At 48.8% G+C, this 18207-nt stretch overlaps 1 protein-coding gene across 2 annotated transcripts in view; it reads right to left on the bottom strand.

Annotated features, from left to right (window-relative positions):
• Positions 1–11316: 11316 nt before the first annotated feature.
• The window catches only part of Rhobtb1 (Rho related BTB domain containing 1), a 60272-nt gene continuing 53381 nt past the window's right edge, over positions 11317–18207 (bottom strand). Inside the window, exons 8-10 of one of the 2 annotated variants that reach the window (XM_023706119.1) lie at positions 14850–14933; positions 12230–12335; positions 11317–11814 (exon numbers count right to left, since the gene is read on the bottom strand). In XM_023706119.1, coding sequence (XP_023561887.1) covers positions 11616–11814; positions 12230–12335; positions 14850–14933 — 389 coding nt within the window. In that variant the 3' untranslated portion in view covers positions 11317–11615. Of the gene's footprint in view, positions 11815–12229; positions 12336–14849; positions 14939–18207 lie in introns of both variants that reach the window. The other variant, XM_004645882.2, reaches the window with a different exon arrangement.

An 18207-nucleotide genomic window follows, 5' to 3' on the forward strand; every position in this document is an offset into this window, starting at 1 on the left:
GCTGCGCCCCTGCCGGGCTGCAGGGCAACAGGTCCATCCCGGCTCCAGAGCCCACCGCTCCGCGCCCCTCAGCGGTAAGAGCGACGCGCAGGGCTGGGGCTAATGCTGGCCAGTCTGACACAGCACTGTGGAATGTGTCTCATGGTCTTCTGGGGCTGGTTTGTGATTGGGGAAGGGCAAGGAAGGAGATTAAGAGGCATGAAGGAAGCTCTATTCCCAGAGAGAGAAGAGAGGTCGGGGGTGGAGTCTGTGCTCAGAGCAAGGAAGGGCCGTCTGCTGCCTTCCTCATCTTGCCTGTGGATGCTCCTCCCAGAAACGCTGTCGCAGGTCCCTCCTGAGCCCTGCCTGCACTAACGAACCCTCATTTAGCCAGCGAGGCGCCCACCTTTCCCCTACATTGGTGGCCACCAAGACGGTTACTTCTCCAAGGGGGACAGTCACCGTATTGCAGCAGCCTGAACAGTTTAAAGACGGTTGGAACCCGTGGGGCTTAGGTATGTCCCTGGGAGCTTGCTCAGGTAGAAAACACCTGCTCGGGAGGCCATGGCACCCACTGCTCCCTCTCCCAATCTCCACAGCTCCCCTCTCTCCCCACCCCACCCACCTCTTCTTTTGCAATACTGGGTTGCCCTGGCTGGGCTAAAACTTGGTATTCTCTTGCGTCAGCCTCCTTGTGCTGGGATTACAGGCAGGTGCCACCATACCCAGCAAGAGGCTTCACTTCTTAAACTAATGGTCAGTAAAGACACAAAAATCTAATATTTCTCCCTAAATAGCAAGAGTAGCATCATCAGCGACAGTATTGCTTTCGGTGGCAGAACCAGAGACACTAAAAGCCGATAAATCTGGAGGGGCAGGTGTGAGGAAGTCTGAGATTTGGTTTAGAAGAACACTTGGTGATTCCCACGTAACTGCAGCCCTGTGTGACGGGGCCTTCCTGTGTGCTCTGCCACGGTTTCCTTTGCCTGTTTTTATTTTGGAGCCCATGGGTCTTCCTGACTATCCTTGGCTGTCCTAGGGGTCTTCTTGTCTGTCTCTGCACATGGGCTTCCTTTGGCCGTTGGATGTTTCCCCGCGGGAATTTTCTTGACTACCTCCATCCCTTACCTCTTGCAGAGAGACCTATTGTCCAGGCCGCGCTGAGTGCCGTCAAGACCCACCGCAGCCACCGAATGCATGAGCATGGGCACTTCCTGATGCGTCCAGCCCCTAGGGAGTGAGCCATCTCTGGCCTTCAGGTCTCAGCTGAGATCAGCTGCTTCTGCTGTGCCTTCTCTAAATTCTGACTCACTCGATTCAAGTCTCTACTCCGATAATGCCCTTCTAGAGAGGCCAGCCCTCCCTACCTTTGTCTAGGATGATATTTGTAATCATTTTCATCCTTTTCTTTTTAGTCCTCCTTAGCCCTTATCCGATTCAAAACTACACATTTGTTCGTTTCGCTGCATGCCTCCACATGGAATGTCAACTCCACAGGGACATGGGATGGGTAGAGAAGTGCCTAGCACATACTAGGTAGGTGACAGCACAATAAGCACTTGTGGAATGAAAACACACTCCTCACTTAGCTCGCCAGGCCCCTTCCCCAGAGCCTGGCAGGTACTGTTAAGCAGCCTTAGCAGTCTCTGCACTGCAGCCTGGGTTGTGCTTCAGAACCCCTCATGACATAATCATGACTGCTGATTTGAACTAACAGGTGACATGAAACCTATTTGGCACATCTGGTCTGTAGCATTAATGGTGTCATGTTTCCTTATTATCTTTTCGTTATCATTTGCATATGCACAGATGCTAGAAGTTCTCTGAGGCCAAAGGCTAGCCTCTTATATTTTGGCATATAAACATTTAAAAAAATCCTAGATGAATTGAAATAATTTGTGATAATTTTCAGGCCAAGTCATTGGTAAAGAAGAAGAAAGGCTGAATCAACATATGGTCTCCAGACTTCCCAAGATATGAGGTGGAAAATCAGCGCCACACTGGTAGAGAAAGAGATTTCTAGGACTAAAATTAAAGCCCCCCCCCCCCAATGAGTGAGTCAGCTCTGTGCCAGAGATTTGGGGTTATGGCGAACACAGTGCAAACCTCTGTGGGATTTAAGAGCTGGGTGTCTTCTGCCAGCCCCACCACAAGTGTCCACCTGCATTTGTGTCAGCTGTTTGCATGTGGTATGACTCAGTCAAATGGAATTTCTGCAGGGCTAGGCCTAGAAGAAGGTCAGGGTAGGGTGAGGGAGAGGGATGGGACTGAGGCATTCTCCAGGATCAAAGGGACCCTGTTGTCATCTGGTCTGTTTTAGGAGACATGAGATCTAGAATTATCCTCAGATCTGGAAGCCCTGATCTCCTGGGTGGATTTCGGGTCAAGATACTCTGAATGGATGCACATCGGTCATCCGAGGGCCCTGACTGTAGAAAATATTCTTAAGATGGGAGAGGTATATCCCAATCGGTGATGAATGCAACCATTCTGGTTTTAGAATATCTCCTTTGAACCAAGAGAACAATGTCACTTTTGGAAAGAGTTGGCTCCAGCACACATTACAGTAACTCATATGGACATCTCTCAGTCCTGGTATCAATGAGCCATCACTCAGGAATGATCCAAAATATGAAAAAAAGATAGCCTCTTAGGACGAGTTCCAACAGTTATCCCCCCTCTCCTCTCCCAGCAGTTTGCAAGACCTAAAGATGACTGGAACCATTCCATTCTCCCACATCATTGTTTGAATAAAACCACAAAGATGACTCCTAGAAACATGTGCACCTGGCTGGGTTGCTTATGATTTGAGCAGCTGGAGGAATGCCCTGGTCATTTATTAAAACTTCTCTTTTACTGTAATAAAATAAATTAAGCAGCAAACTCCTAAGCCAGGCAGCTGATATTGAAATAAAACAAGTAAAATCTACCTTAAATCTTTAGGTTTTGATTACTTCCTCTTAGACTGATTATATAGGAGGATGCTAGGTATAGTAAAGGAGCATGAGCACCGTCACTCTGGGTGTTTGGGGACGAAACTGTTAAGCCTGCAAAATGCCGTGTGGCACAAATGCATTTAAGTGCAAGGAAACTATGCAATCTGCACAATTTAGTTAAAATTCATTAATGGTCTTTCAAATAAAATCTTTGGGGAGGATAAATAATTGAAGTCCTGTAACTTTCAAAAATTCATTCATATGAACTTAAATTTTACTGCAGTTTAAGTCGATGTAAGTTCTTTGACCTAGCCACAAAACGGGAGCCATTTCTTTCAACCATATTTAGCTATCAACACACAACACCTCCATGTGCCTCATCTGTCTTAGCCTGTTTAGTGTTACTGTAACAATGTGCCCAAGACTGGGCAACTTAGAGGGTAGAAGTCTATTGGCTGTGAATTCTGGGAGTTGGGGAGTCGTAACTGGGAAGCATTTCATGCTGCGTCGTAACGCGGTGGAAGGGCAGAGGGGCAGCGGCGCATCCTCACAGTACAGCGCAGTAGCTCTGGAGAGGCAGAGTGCCCCTCCTCTGCACGGCCTAGTTGCCTCCTTAAAACCTGACCTCCAGCGCTGCCACAACCACATTTCACAATGAGTTTGGGAGGGGAAAAGTCAAATTCAAATGATCTGACAGTCCAGGGTGGTGTTCAGGGTTGTAAACTCGAAGTCAGTGTGCTGATCAACCTGTGTTCTCCCAGGGATCTTTTTATTTTTCTGTTTTCTTTTGCCTTCGAGGGCTAAGGTCTGTGTCTCCTTGCAGGAGTTTGTTCCTGCTAGTTAGTGCAGCCTCCACCCCACTGCTCCAGCCCTGGAGGGTCTGATAGGCCCAGGGGCTTGTACTTTCCCTTCTTCTCCACTGCTGAGGCTGGCCTTGTGGCTACCAGCACAGGAATCTCGAAGCCAGCTCTGTGGCCCAAGTTACATAGAGGGCACCCCTTGCAACAAGGCCAGTGGGACTTTCTGAAGCTTTTCTTTTGCTTGCCTTCTTTCCCTTCCCTGTTTTCCCCTCCCTTATAGGTATCATCGAAGCAAACTTCTTAAACCCACACTGCTTGCTTATAAATCTGCATCTTGTCTGCTTCTGGGGACCCTACAATTCTACACGTAAGGGAATGCTGTGAGAACTCAATGAGGCTTATCACAGTGATTGGTCATAATATCTACTCAGAAATCATTATAGTTTTCACATTTGTGTTTTGAATTCTGGTAGAGCGGTGCCAAGGCCTGGAGCACGTTCCTTCAGATATACATGATGAACACACATTCGGATGCAATTGAAAGAATGTGGGAAAGCACAATATCATATACCTGAGGCCTAACCACTCCGGATATCCATGCACATGTAAGCAAAACAACTAACTATGTAACGTTTGCTGGTGAGATGGTGAAATTAATGTTTTCTAGATTGATAAGTCTATCTAAGGTTTAAAATTTCAGATGCCTGGTCTTTTTCAATGATGACTTATGTTTTGAAGAAAGCAGGTCTATAAAATGAAGGAACATCTTTGTAATCCAAGCGTACAAATGGGGATGGGGCTAAGACAAAAAGCACAGTGGTTTCAAGGCCCTCCATGTAACTAGAAGGTGGCATCCTGGTAGGATACTAGGAGATCCTGTGGCAGGATACTAGGAGAAAGGAGGTTTTATGTTTAGAAGTATGGTGAATGTTTAAATTAAAAAATATTTATTATGGAGCTGGAGAAATAGCTCAGCAGTCTAAATGCCTGCCTGGCAAGCACAAGGACCTGGGTTTGATCCCCAATACCGCATGTCACGCCAAACCCAGAACCTAGGTGTGGTGAGCTGGCCATGGAGGCCAGGTGTGGTGGCACATGCCTTAATCCCAGCCCTGAAGAGGCTAAGACAGGAGGATCACTAGGAATCCAAATTGTGAAGTGAGACCCTGTACAAATAAACATTTTTAAAAATTAAAGTGAAAGGCACATCACTATTAGTCCCTTAAAGCTCCCTTTGCTTTGAGCACATTCATCCCATCACTCTTGCCACTTTCTGAAACAGTTCTGGAAGTCCTCTTGTGAGCCTCTTCACTAGCATTGAGCAACACCACAGCTGCTGCCGCCGATTCGCTGCAACGCCAAGCCTGGCTGGTGAGAGCACCACGGTGCATCCTCGCCCACCTCACAGAGCGGATCTCCACAGTGTGAGCCCGGGCTCTTCCCCAAAGACAAAGCAACCATGAAAGGGAAGTGAACTGAACTGATTCAGGACACCGAGGCAACGGTGCAACTGAGTATCACGGGAAGTGACTTTTTCTTTAGATTTCACCCAGGAAATAAAACTAGAAGGCAACTGTCAGAGCATGTGCAAGAGCTCCATGCCCCCCTCCTCCCAGCTTCAAGGTATAACTCACAAAAATTGTGCATACTTACACTGCACAAGGTTTTATTTTATTTTTTATTTTTATTTTTGGTGGAACCAGGGATTGAACTCAGGCCCTTGCACTTGCCAGGGAAACGCTTATTCTACTGAGCCATCTCCCCAGCCCCAATTTTATTTTATTTTATTTTTTTGATAGTTGTGTACATTGAGCTGATTAATGAAGCTAAGCAGTTGTTTAAAGGAAGACTAAGAATCTTGATGTTCAAAGGCTTTTGAGAAGACATCTAGGCCTTTTGCCTTTCATGGAAGTCAGATGATATGAAAAACCACACAACTTTAACATCAGAAAGCCTCTTCAGGCCCCTCAAGGGGTAGGAAGCTAAACCTCCCTCTCCCCTTGTTGGGCTGAGCTGGGTCACAGCCTTTTGCATTACATTGTGTCAGTGATGGGTCACGTGAGGGGTGACATTTTCCTCATGAGTCCAGTGTCCGCGCACACGTCCAGCACCCCAAGAGGCTGTGATTCAGGATGCCTTGCACGGGACCTGGAATCCCATCTCAGCTCTGACCCCAGGGGTGTATGAAGAAGTTCATTGTCATTCTAGGGAGTGGGTGGGCGCCAGGAGAGTGGGAGTGGGAAGTGTGGTCAGTGCAGTCTGGGCAAGAGAAGTGGCCACCAAAGTAAGGAGAGAGGGGCCGGGGAGATGGCTCAATAGAATAAAAGCTTCCCTGGTCTGAGTTCAAACCCTGGTTCTGCCAAAAAAACAAAAACAAAAACAAAGTAAGGAGAGGCTGCGCACACTGGGAGTATAGCAGGTCTCCATGCCGGTGTGGAGTCAGAGAGACAAATGGCAGAATGAAGCTCCTTACCCAATGCCATTTGTAATAGAACAAACAACAGTGAACATGAAGCCAATCTGTCCACAGGATGCTTTCGTGTTTGAAGACACATGTGGGACATGCTTCCGACATGGATATTATGGAGAAGGGACATAAGAAGCGACCCTCACTGGGTGAGGACAGTGTGGCAACTGCTGTGGAACACGGCTACACTGATTGAATGGGTCCACTAACATTTCACTTTTTATTATTATTTTTAATCTTTATTTATTTGGCACATGGTCTTCCTACATAGCTCAGACTCATCGTGATCCTCTTGTCTCAGCCTCCCCAGTACTGCGATTACAGGCATATACCACCACACCCGGCTTTGGTGGGCAGCATGGCACGCCCAGGGTTCCAGGACCAGTACAACATCAGTACCAGGGTTTGAACTCAGGTCCTTGTGCTTGCCTGTCAGGCCCTTAGACTGCTGAGCTATCTCCCCAGCCCCACTTTTCACGTTTTAGAAACTTACTCCCTAAATTCTTACGGTATTTGAAGTGGAGCCTTTGGAAGGTAATTACATACAGTCAGGGAGGACCTCCAGGGGCCAGGTGGCTTTATAAGGGGAAAAGAGCCTCAAGCTGGTGTGCTTCTCTGTCCTGCCATGCAGTGCCCTTTGCCATATGCAGTGCCGAGGCTGCAGAGATGACAGCGCTGGCGCTTGGAATCCCTGGGTTCCAGCACTGTGAGCTCAATAAAATACATTCTCTGTACAAGCTGCCATCCTGTGCTGTGCAGTTACAGCAATGAAAACAAACCAAGACAACGGCTAACTAGGCTTTTCACGTCCACCCTTGAAGATGTGTAAGAAACAAACAGATCGAGAGGAATAAAAAGGCAGTGTTCCAAAAGAGTCAGCAGCTCAGGCAAGCCCAGGGGAGGCCCAGCCTCACGAGAGGGTGACAGTGGAGGCCCAGGGACAAGCAGTGTTCTCCCACCCTCCCGCCCTGCTGCAACCCATCTTTGCCTTCAGCACCCTCTCCCTTTAGAGGCCCTATAGGTCCTAGTTTCTGATTCTTTAGTCATCTTTATGAAGCATTAAGAAGCAAGACTGGCATTTGATTGAAGAAACAAGCAGTCAGAGGCCTCGCAAGCTCAGTCTACAGCGTGCCTGGTTGTCTTCTCTGGGATTTCATGCCGTGCTCTTCAGTGTTCTAAGTACAGAGCGTCACTGTTTCTGTTCAGCTTCCATTTGCAGAGTACTTCATATGGGCAAAGTATCAAGTCCTGCATGTCACCTAAGTTATCTTGTTTAGTTTGCGCTGGAAACTCAGAGAAACCTGCTCCTTCTTTCTGCAAGACTCAAGCATGAAGGTGCTGTGCATCTCTCCACATGGCAGTTAAGTGTAACATTGCACGAGGGCATCGCTCCAGCTGGGCCTACCCCGAATCATTACGGGACACATAAAAACATTCTAGAGGGTGTAAAGTACATATACAGGAAGGGCTAAGCTAACTGTGCTACCAGGCAGGAAGCGATGGATCGAGCTCTTTCCTCAGCTGTGTTCCGTTACCTCGAATCACTTTTCTTTGGGATTGCAAATTGTTCAGACACAAAGAGCGAAACAAAGGTCCTTTCCTCAGAGTCACGCTTAGGTGACGCTCATTTCCCTGCCAGTTCATGGGAAGCCACAGAGCCACAGAAGTGAGTCTCTGGTCAGGCACATCGTGTCTCTACTCTTGTTCACAGCACATCCATGGCTAAGGTTGTGCAAAGGCTGATTCGCCAAACAGCATCTCCATATTGCCTCTTCATAAATTATTTCATTTTATATTTTATTTTATTTTACTTTATTTTATTTGGTACAGGGTCTCTCTTACTACACAGCTTAGACTAGCAGTGATCCTGTCTCAGCCTCCCTAGTGCTGGGATTACAGGCGTGTGCCACCACATCCAGTTTATATAGACCGCACATCTCAATGACTTCGTGACATGATCCAATGTGGAGGCTCAGCCAGTGCAGGAGCCAGCGCAGCCCAACAGAAAGGCCTGCTTCCTACCAGCACGGCACCTGCAGGCCTGCCGTGTGGCCACATGGAGGCCTTCAGCTCCAAGTCTGTGCCTTTCATGTTGCACAGCTACTTACATTTTAATTAGAAATTCAAGACACCAAAGGCTTCACTGGAAACCAAAACGAGGCACGGGACAGGGGACACGAATTACACTAGCACTTCAGAGGAAAAACTGTACCCTGTGGTGTGCCGCACTTCACTCCGTTTACCTGGCTTTGGCCAATGGCTTTTCTTTTTGTCTCTCCATTTTGATGTTAGTTTTGTTTCAATTTTTTGTTTCTTGTTTTTGCTTTAGGCTACTACTTCTTAATTCCTTGCATTTACATACTCAGACACTCAAAACACAAACTCATACATGCACCTGTTTTTTTTCTTTTTTTGGCAACCGGGGATTGAACTCAGGCCCTTGCGCTTGCCAGGGAGGTGCTTATTCTACTGAGCCATCTCCCCGGCCCCATACATGCACCTGTTAACTTACAACTTTTATGCAACAGCCACATTCTTCTAGAAACAAGAAATTATTGCTGCTCTCTACTTGCATCCAATGAGGGGACACACACACACACACACACACACACGCACGCACGCACACACACACACACGCACACTCCCCTCCATTAGGAAATACTCAAGAAAACGCTGAATTTTGACAACTGATATACAATACAAGCAAGTGTGAAGAAAAGTCTCAGAAACATTCAACATTTGCATTTGAATATTTATAATGAAAATACTTTAGTTTCTGCTATATGTGATTCCCCAAGTGCTATTTTAAGGATGTTAAAATTTGTGGTAACTTTTTGTTGGTACCAGGAATCGAACTCAGGACCTTGTGCTTGCCAGGCAAGGCACTGTGCTGCCGAGCTCAATCCCCAGCTCTTGTGATGATTTTCCAGCCCCCTGGGAAAAGGAAGAAGACTCCCCTGGTACAAAGAAGTAAAAGGTGTGCTGATGGCACACCTACCTTTTAACGATGTGGGAATGTGCTGGCAATCTGCCATTTTCCCAGCAGTGGCTAGCTCCTTCCGGTGGAGTTCTAGAAAGCCCTGCCAGGTGAGCATCACAGCCTCTGAAGATGCCGCCGAAGACTTTCTTAGCTCTTCTTCTGAAGGAAAGACTTCTTCATGAGTCCACAACCCAGACCTTTCACTTGGTGATTCTATTATTCCACCAGCAGAAGCAGGCCACCCTCCATGGCCACAGTACATCTAGTAATGTAACACTTTCGTAAGAGCCAAGAATCATCTACATCGTGGTACTGGGTCCATGCCAACAGTACCAGAAAAAATGCCAACCATTTGAACTGCTTTGTTATTGAGGTACAGGCACATCAGTGACCCAGAATCTTTGTAAAGTGTTGATAGTTAAAAAAAATACTAAATTATACATGGCAGGATGGTAATTCCTAACAACGAAACTGCAGGCATTTTATAGCTAAAGAGTTTTATTGGCTTTTTGTGAAATAAAAAACATGAAACAAACCACCATGGTTAAAGGCCATAATCAGCATCAACCAAATGAACCAGCCACTTGGTTACAGCAGCTGACAACAGTAGTGGATATTATTGCTTGTACCCCACGTTCATTTATGTCCATTACATTTTGGCAAGATTACAATCAAAAGGGAGCTTTGGTTGTATAAATTCAACTATGATGGCTCAATGCCAACTCCACCTCTATCACCTTCTGAGGGGACACGGGTCACTTCTTTCCAAGTCATGACATTCACCCTCTTAGTTGGATTCATGTCTCCTCCTATTAATAACTTACAACAACCTTACTTTAAAAGATAACGTGGATATATTTGTCTTTCTCCTCACTCCACAGCCCCCTCTCCTGCATAGGAGGTGGTTTCTCAGTCTTTCTAAGCGTGTGTGTGTGTGTGTGTGTGTGTGTGTGTGTGTTTCCACTGCCAGGAATAACTTGGCCCATCTGTAATCTAGACAGATTTTCAAATGTATCTGACTGGGGTTTGGAGTCAACTGTCTCTTTTCCATCTTAGGAAAGCTAGAAGAAAATAAAAACAAAGTCAGCCCTTAGCATCGGAACGTCGACTGTGCAGCAGGGTGAGCCACCCCCGCCACACGGCGTCCCACAGCAGGTGAGCAGCCGTGACCTCACGATGCTCTGCACGTGCTGTAGCTTTGTAATGCATGGAGAAGCAGTGGCCGACTGTCTCTCAACAGCTTCCGGCTCAACACTCTCTATTTTAACACTGAGAGCTCAGAAGGACCAAAGGTCACAACTCACTCCCAATAGCACCATGTCCTGGACTCCTGGGATTAGATTCATTTCTGTGTTGAAAAAGGCAGGGACCCCACCTCCAGCTGCACGCTCTCAAAGGTCCCCCTGAATTTCAGCAGGAGTGGTGGGCCGCCTTAGCCTGTTTCTGCAGCAAGAAGAATTTTCCCTGGGAAGAGTTAAAAATACATTTTACAAAATGAAACTGGCCGCAGGTGGGAGACCCGAGGAAGCCTGTTTCTGGTAGTGAGAAGTGACAAACCTGTAGGTGGAGGGCTAAGGCCAGGGACCTTGTCCCCTGCCCACCTCAATTCAAGTCAGTAGAGTCTGCATGCAGAAGCATGGCCAGACCAAAAAATACTGAGAGACAGAAACCTTAATTCAGCAATCCAAACACCCACGCGCTAACGGTATCGAATGTATTCGGGTCCAGGATGGAGTGTGCCTGGCTAGTGCTGTGATTTAAGAAGCCCTTCTAATGATTATAAAGATTAACCTCTTGAATCTAAGACATTTTTAACAAGGAATATTTGCTACCACTATATTTTACATGGCACATATAACCACATAATTACTAGCACTTACACAGCAAATATTGTAAATACACATTCTTGGAGTTGAGTTGGTAATTATACTGAAGTTGTTTAGCAGAACAAAGAGTAAGCACTTTTCAACTTGTACTCTGAGGGACTTCAGCCCGACCCCTTACTTCACAACCAAAAGATAACCCTCTAATTATGTAACCATGTTCGGTGGTCATGTGGCCCAGGGACTCACAAGGCATGTCATGGTCAATTTGTGGCCTGTAAGATAAAGTAATACATAGTATTTTCATTTCAACAAAATACAAGAGACCATATAAAAATATTTTCCAATTTGGAATCTGAAACATGAAAGCTGGATTATTTTCTTTGTATAAAAAGAAACAAAATAACGGACTGAAGTCAGTTAGGCTGTCTAGTAAGAAACAGAAGTGGTAGTCTGAGGAACACAGGGAGTCAGCTTCCCCCTTTTCCAGGCTCGCTGACGGTGAGCATGTGCTTTGACCCTAGCGAAGAGAAACGCACAGAAGTGGAGGGAGGCCAGTGCCGAAACCTGAACTACAGCGCACCTCTAAGCAGAAGACTAATTTTACAGTAGTGCTTTCAAAGCCATGTGTCAGATTACGGGCGTCCTTCTCTTCCTCTTCAGGCTACTGCAGGAGATGAATTCCAGAAGCACCACTTGCGTCTCGAGTGATGTTTGTTTAGTGCAAGGTCCTCCTTCTCTCGCTCCCTCTTCACGCGCTGGTAGTGGTCTTCCTCCTTCAGGTACCACACCGGGGGCCAGCGGTGCCGCTCGAAGTACTCCTGGTTTTCTGGTGAGGAGAGGGCCGATGATGCCCTGCTGAGCTCCCCAATTACTCCGGCGCTGCTCTGGTCACTGCCCTCCCTCTGCATCCCCCCCTCTCACCTCCCCACGGGGCCACGTTACGGCTAGGACCATGGCTGAGGGGACAGAAAGAGCCCTGCCTGCAGCCTTGCGGCCGGGCACATGGCGCCCAAACCCTTCGCTCTGAGTCTGAGCCTCTCCGAGGCATGCTTCCCTCTGTGCCCAGGGGACCCAGAACACTGGCCGACCCAAGTCCTCTAAGCAGTCATCCCACAAAGAGAATCCCCACCCTCCAATGCTGTGGGTCACGGCACAGGCGAGGGATCCCCCAAGGCCCTTCTGAGCATGCTCCCTCCCACGGCCCAGGAGAACTGGACAGATGGGGCCCTGCACAGTCTCACCTGCAGATTTTGATTTGATTTCCTTGCGGAACTTGGAACAAACACTGTTGTAGTTGGTGCAGATGTGGTGCAAGCACCAGGCGGCCAGCTGGTTGGCATTGTGAAACTGCAGAAAAGTGACGAAAGCCAGTCAGGCTCTAGTTTCTAAAATGAGGCTACAAAGTAACAGGAAGCCACTGTAGGGTGATAAGCAGCACAGGGCAACAGAATCCATTCAGCAAGGCTCTTGTTTGACCTCAGTGTTTTAACTTTGGCTGTGGCTCTGACGCCAGCCAAGTGCAGTATCTGATACACAGTTTTGCAACCCTTTCCACCATGATAGTCATGCCCAAAATAATCACTGTGTCGTGTGGAGAATTTCAAGCATGCTTTGCCCTCCCTCCTGTGTCACCTGGCCCTCAAGCGATAAGCAGCTATGCCCCCTGGAAGCACCAGCGAGAGCAGAGGGCAGCGATGCCATCTCCGTCTAAGGAAGCCACTGCAATGGGATACTCTGTGTCACATGTCAGCTCAGTGTGCTGGGGCCACAGATCCGAGCGAGAGAGAGAGGAGCCTGTGAAACACACGACTGTCCTGCACCTGCCCTTTGCTTACATAACAAGGGCAGGCAGAAGGGCAGGGTGGGAGGGACCCAAGGGCCCCTCTCTCTCCTGAGTGGAGCCATGGGAAGCTGTTATGACCCAAAGGGGCTGGTGTGCAGAAGCTGACAGCCCCAGCTCTCTTCTGTCTTGTGAGACCTAGCAGGACACTCTGGGCCCTGCCCTTTGCAGGCTGATGTTCCTTCAGCTGGGCGAGACACCAGAACCCCATGCATTTGTTTTCCAGTGGTGCATACCTTCACTATGAAGGCCACTGCAAAAGCCAGGGCCTCAGAGACAGCTCATGAGGCTCAGACAGTCCCAGTTTCAATCATACTGAGTGTGTGAGGCTGGTACCTCCACTTCTGCTGGCTATTGATTTATCTCTAGAAATAAGGTCGAGGCAGTGGAGCGCTGGGCCGGCTTTAACAGCTCGAAGGAAGCAGCTGTGTACATGTCCTATTCCGAACTCAGTAACTTCATGTTGTTAAAACTGGCAGTGGTGGGACCCATCACACCATGAAAACTGTAACTGTACCAGGGTGGGGTCCCATATGACCCTGCGGTAAATGCCAGCTACTGGTGGCACGTGCCTGTGGGAGGTCTCCCCTGGAGGGAAGACTCAGAACGCCCTATTCTAGCCTGTTTCTGCTGCAGCTTGTTAAGGCTTAGCAGAAACATTTCCTTGCAGGTTGGTGTGTAGGCAGGGTGCAGGAACAGGCCAGGGTGGGAAAATAGAGCTGGGCGACAGACACTACAGCAAACATTAGCTCCAGTGCTTCGGTCCCAGGTGAAACTCTGAGTCACTTCATGCTTTCTCTGGGCAGGACACTTACTGGCCTGAGCCAGAGTTGTGCACTGTCCCCCAGACTGGGGGTATTTTAAATGATCTTAAATTTCAAGCTGTGGGCCCTGAGTTTTGATGGGGCCTTGCTGGCTCCCTTCTGTCCTTAGCTGTCATTGCAATCACTCATTAGCTTGCTTTTCACACTGGATTTCAATAACCTGTGACTGGCTCTGTTTCTTTTACCTGCCTAGGATTTCTCCCAGGGGAACAAATGGATTGTGTGTGTGTGTGCCCTCAGCCTAGGGCAGGGCCTGGTATGTGGGGAGAAAAGAACAAATACTGGCTGAACTTTAGAACAAACTCCTCTTTACCTTCTTCCCTGTGGGCCCAGGCCAGCCTAGCGTCTGCTACACTGCCACCTTCTACTTCCTGAAAACACCTCCTTACCCAGGCTGAGAAATACGTATTTAAACTGCCTGTCCTAAGATGCAGTAAGCCCCTGTTGTGACTGAGAAAGGCAAACTTAATGGGCAGAAAGAAAGATTACAGAAGTAGCTCTTCACTGCTCCAGACTGGAAGCTCGCTGTTTGCTGGTCTGCGCCAGCGTCTAGGTCACCCTGTGTGCCTGCACTCCGAGACACTGCCCTTTCTTTTGGCTCTTCCTTGAACTTGCCTCCTCGTTGACTTCCACAATAATCTATGAGGCTGGGAGGGTGTGAGATACACTCTGAGGAAGAAACTGAGGGGGCAGTTAGCTTTGTGCCCTGAGGACACTATGTGGTGACAAAGCTGAAGCTGGACCTTTGCCCTTCTCTAGAAGACTGTGATCACGTATTCAGAGTATAGATACTGCTATCAACAAATGACTGATTTTAGAAAACTCCAGGAGAGCTTCAGTGAGCTGCGGGGTATTGCAGGGCTGCACGGCATCTAGACACTAACCCTGGCCAGCACATGCCCCAGGGTTCCAGGAAGGAATATAGCCATATTGCTCCTGCTCCTGCTTCTGCGGCTCTCCAGCCTGGAGGCCAGTGCCTCGGCGGAAAGGGACTGGTGTGAGGGGAGGGTCCCTGTTTGCTCCAGGGAAGCCCAACAGGCTGAGTGGTGCCGGGAATGGTGAACGCTCTGGTCCTCTCAGTGAATGCTGTGAACCTGGGGGCGACACTAGGCAGACAGATGCCAAGGAGAGCACTTTATCAGCTCAAATGAACTGACTGAACACACCAAAGAGGTAAGTGACAGCAAATTGACAAACCTGGGCCAGTTCCAAGTAGGACAGCACTTCCCCGTCGATGCTCACGCCACTCGCAGCGGCCCTGGTCAGCTCCTGCACTGCATGCTGCTCTGGAAAGAGGGGGCAGGAGAACGTTACACTGTGCTTTGTGGGCCAACCCAGCAAGCCCAGCCTGCAGGAGCTGGGCAGGGCAGGTTAGGAGGGGAAGTGTGGGATCCAGCTGTGCGCAGCCATGGGAACTGAACCCAGGGTTCACGTCCACAGCTGGCCTTTCTGTACACAGAGTTTGGTTTTCCAACCCCTGCAATAAGCCTGCGCTTCTGAGCGAGTCAGGATCCTTCTGAGCTGCAGTCCACTGTCCAGGACAGCGACCACATGCCGTGTGGGGCTACGGAAACTTCAATGAACTCAAATACGGTGAAAAGCTCCGCTCCTCAGTGGCACTGACATCAAAAGGTGCCACCACCCCGGTGCCTACTGCATTGCACAGTGCACACTGCTAGCAGCTCCGTGGGCAGGGTAGCTTTCCCCAGCACCACGCCCTGGGCTCCAGGGGGCACGTGCCTGCTTGCTTTCTCATGCACTGTGCTCTAAGCCTGGCAAGGAAGAGATTGCGCAACAGTCCAATAAGGCGATGTGAATGGGAAGTGCGAATGCACACTGCTGTCTCAGCAGCTACAGCTGGGCAGACTGTCTGATCTCTTGGAGTAGAAAGATGGTCAGAACTTTGGTCAGAAGTTCAGCACACGGCTGGATGAGGAGCAATCTTCACCTGTGCATGCGCCTCTTTGCACTTGGAGGCTGAGCTAACTGCTTTCTATCTCCCACCACTGGGAGTAGTGTGCGAAGACTAGCCCCCAAGTTCTAGTTCCGTACGCACTGCCTCTAGCACCATGCTTGTTCTTCTGATCCAGCAATGAGTACAGCTCATTTTATTGTGCTTCACTTGTTTGCTCTGCAAATGTGTGTGTGTGTGTGTGTGTGTGTGTGTGTGTGCGTCACATGAAGGTGTGGGCAGCCCTGTGTTCAGCAAGTGCACTGATGCCAGTTCCCCAACAGCACATGCTCACTCAGCATCGTGGTCACGCTTTAGCATTTCTCTCTGTACTCCTAACTTTCCCATCAGTCATGTGCACGTTATGGGGAGCTGCGGCCAGTGACTGCCGGGGCTACTGCTGCAGCTGCTGCTGCGTGCCAGGAGCTACGTCCCTGAACAGTAAGTGCACGTGTGCTCTGGCTACTCCGCTGGCCAGCTGGTCTTCAGCGCCCTCCTTCTCCATGGGTCTCCCCGCCCCCTAAGACACTAAGATATTGAACTCAGGCCAGTGAATAAGCCCACCACTGCCTGGCTGCAAGGCTTTTACCACTCAAGTGAAAGGAGGAATTGCATCTCTCACTTCAATTCAAAAAGCTAGAAAAAGTTCAGCTTAGTGAGGACTGGATGTCAAAACCCAGGGCACACCACAGCTCAGCTTCTTGCACTGAACAATCAAGCTGATAATGCAAGTGGGAAGTTCTTAAAGGAAATTAAAAGCGCTGCTCCAGTGAACACCTGAAGGCTGAAAAAGACAGACTACCTCATTGCTGGTCTAGAGTTCTAGTGGCCTGCACTAAGGCTCACTCCAGCTACACGAGACCCTAAGCCAAAGCCTAACCCAGCACAAGACCCTAGCTCTCTTTAGATCAGTGCAGGGTGAGGGAGGTGAGGCTGCTGCACAGGAAAACTCAGAAGCTCGCAGAGGACGGGTTATGAGGCTTATGGGGAAAGCTGGCTCCAAGACACGGAGGCAAGGGGAAGCAGTGAGGCTGATGGAGAAGCTGCAGCAAGTTCTCTGGACGTGGTCACAGCTTCTGCTGAAAGGACTGCACTCAAAACTAGACTCTCGGCGTCCACAGAGCCACGTGGTATAGGAGGACACCAGCGGGACTTTCACAGCTGCTGAGGAGAAGCCACTGCCTGGCTACAAGGCGTCAAGGGACCGGGTGGCTCTGTCATTCAGGGCTAACGCAGCCGGTGACTCTAGGTTGAAGCCAGTCTTTCTGTAATTACTATTGTAAAAGTCCCAGGGCCCTGAGAAACTACTCTAAATCTGCTCTACCCTTTGTCTACAAGAAGGGCTGGGAGATAGTACATGTGTCTTCAAGACTGTGTGCTGAGCACTGGGAGCTCACTGTTGAGATGCATGCGCAGAAGAAAAATCAGATACCTCTGAAAATATTACTGCTCATTGGAAATGCACCTGGCCACCTACGGGCTCTAATGGGGATGTGAAATAGCTCACAGATTAAGCAATAATTTCTACTACAGGAGGTCATCCTCTCATGGAGCTAGGAAAAATAAATGGAAAACTTTTCTGAAAGGATCTGCCATTTGAGATGGCATTAAAGACATTTGTGGCTGGGTATGATGGCATATACCTGCGGTCCCAGCTACTCAGGAGGACTGCCAAGTTCATACCAGCCTGAGAAATTCAGCAAAACCCTTTCTTAAAAATTAAGCTGGAGAGGTAGCACAGCGGCAGAGCTCTTTGGGTCTGCAAAAATAACAACCAAACTCTTGTGATCTGTGGGAGTACCATACTGTCTAGTAAGAATTCAGAAGGCTTCCAAAATGGTACGTAGCTGTCATCCCAGCACTTGGGAGGCTGAGGCAGGAGGATCACCACAAGTTTGAGGCCAATGTGGACTGTACAGTAAGTTTAAGCACAGCCTAAACTATGAAGCAAGACTGTCTCAAAAAACAAAACAAAAATTACAGATACATGAAGTTGATCCTAGAGATGTGGTAGAACCCACTGAGAAGTGTGGGAACTTCCACAAGAGCTGTAGCCTGCAGGCGCAGTGGCGCTGCTGCAATCCCACAAGACTTCAAGGAGCTGCTTCTTACAGAGACCGAAGAAAGTGGGGTCTTAAAATACCAACTATTCCTGGACAATGAAGTGCACAGCAGTAAAACCAACAAGGGGCATTGAGATTACTGCACACACTTAGTGACCACAGGAACAGCGCTTGGGAAGGTGGGCTTCAGAACACTGTGGGCACAACCTACTGAGGAGCTCACAGGTGACAGCGTAAGCGCTGGTGAAAGGCAAGCTCGCACACCCACCAAACTTCACTGTCACCCTCTTCTGAGAAAGCGGCAGCACCACTCCACCAGCTTTCACCAGCGAGGCAAGACTGCTCACCAGCAAAGAGAGTGCAGCCAGAGGCCTTGCCCACTGCATTTTTAAATTAAAGATGCACCAACATTTCCACTGGCAGAATGGTATTTCAGACTTGGCAGGCTACAACATAGGCTCAGCTACCTTCACTAGCTGCTGGCACACCCAAAGGTCACGTGACTCACTCTTTATGCCATGTGCTTCACTGCAGTGGCTGC

The sequence above is a fragment of the Octodon degus genome, unplaced genomic scaffold (assembly GCF_000260255.1).
Source record: "Octodon degus isolate 3935 unplaced genomic scaffold, OctDeg1.0 scaffold00240, whole genome shotgun sequence".
NCBI classification, from domain to species: domain Eukaryota; kingdom Metazoa; phylum Chordata; class Mammalia; order Rodentia; family Octodontidae; genus Octodon; species Octodon degus.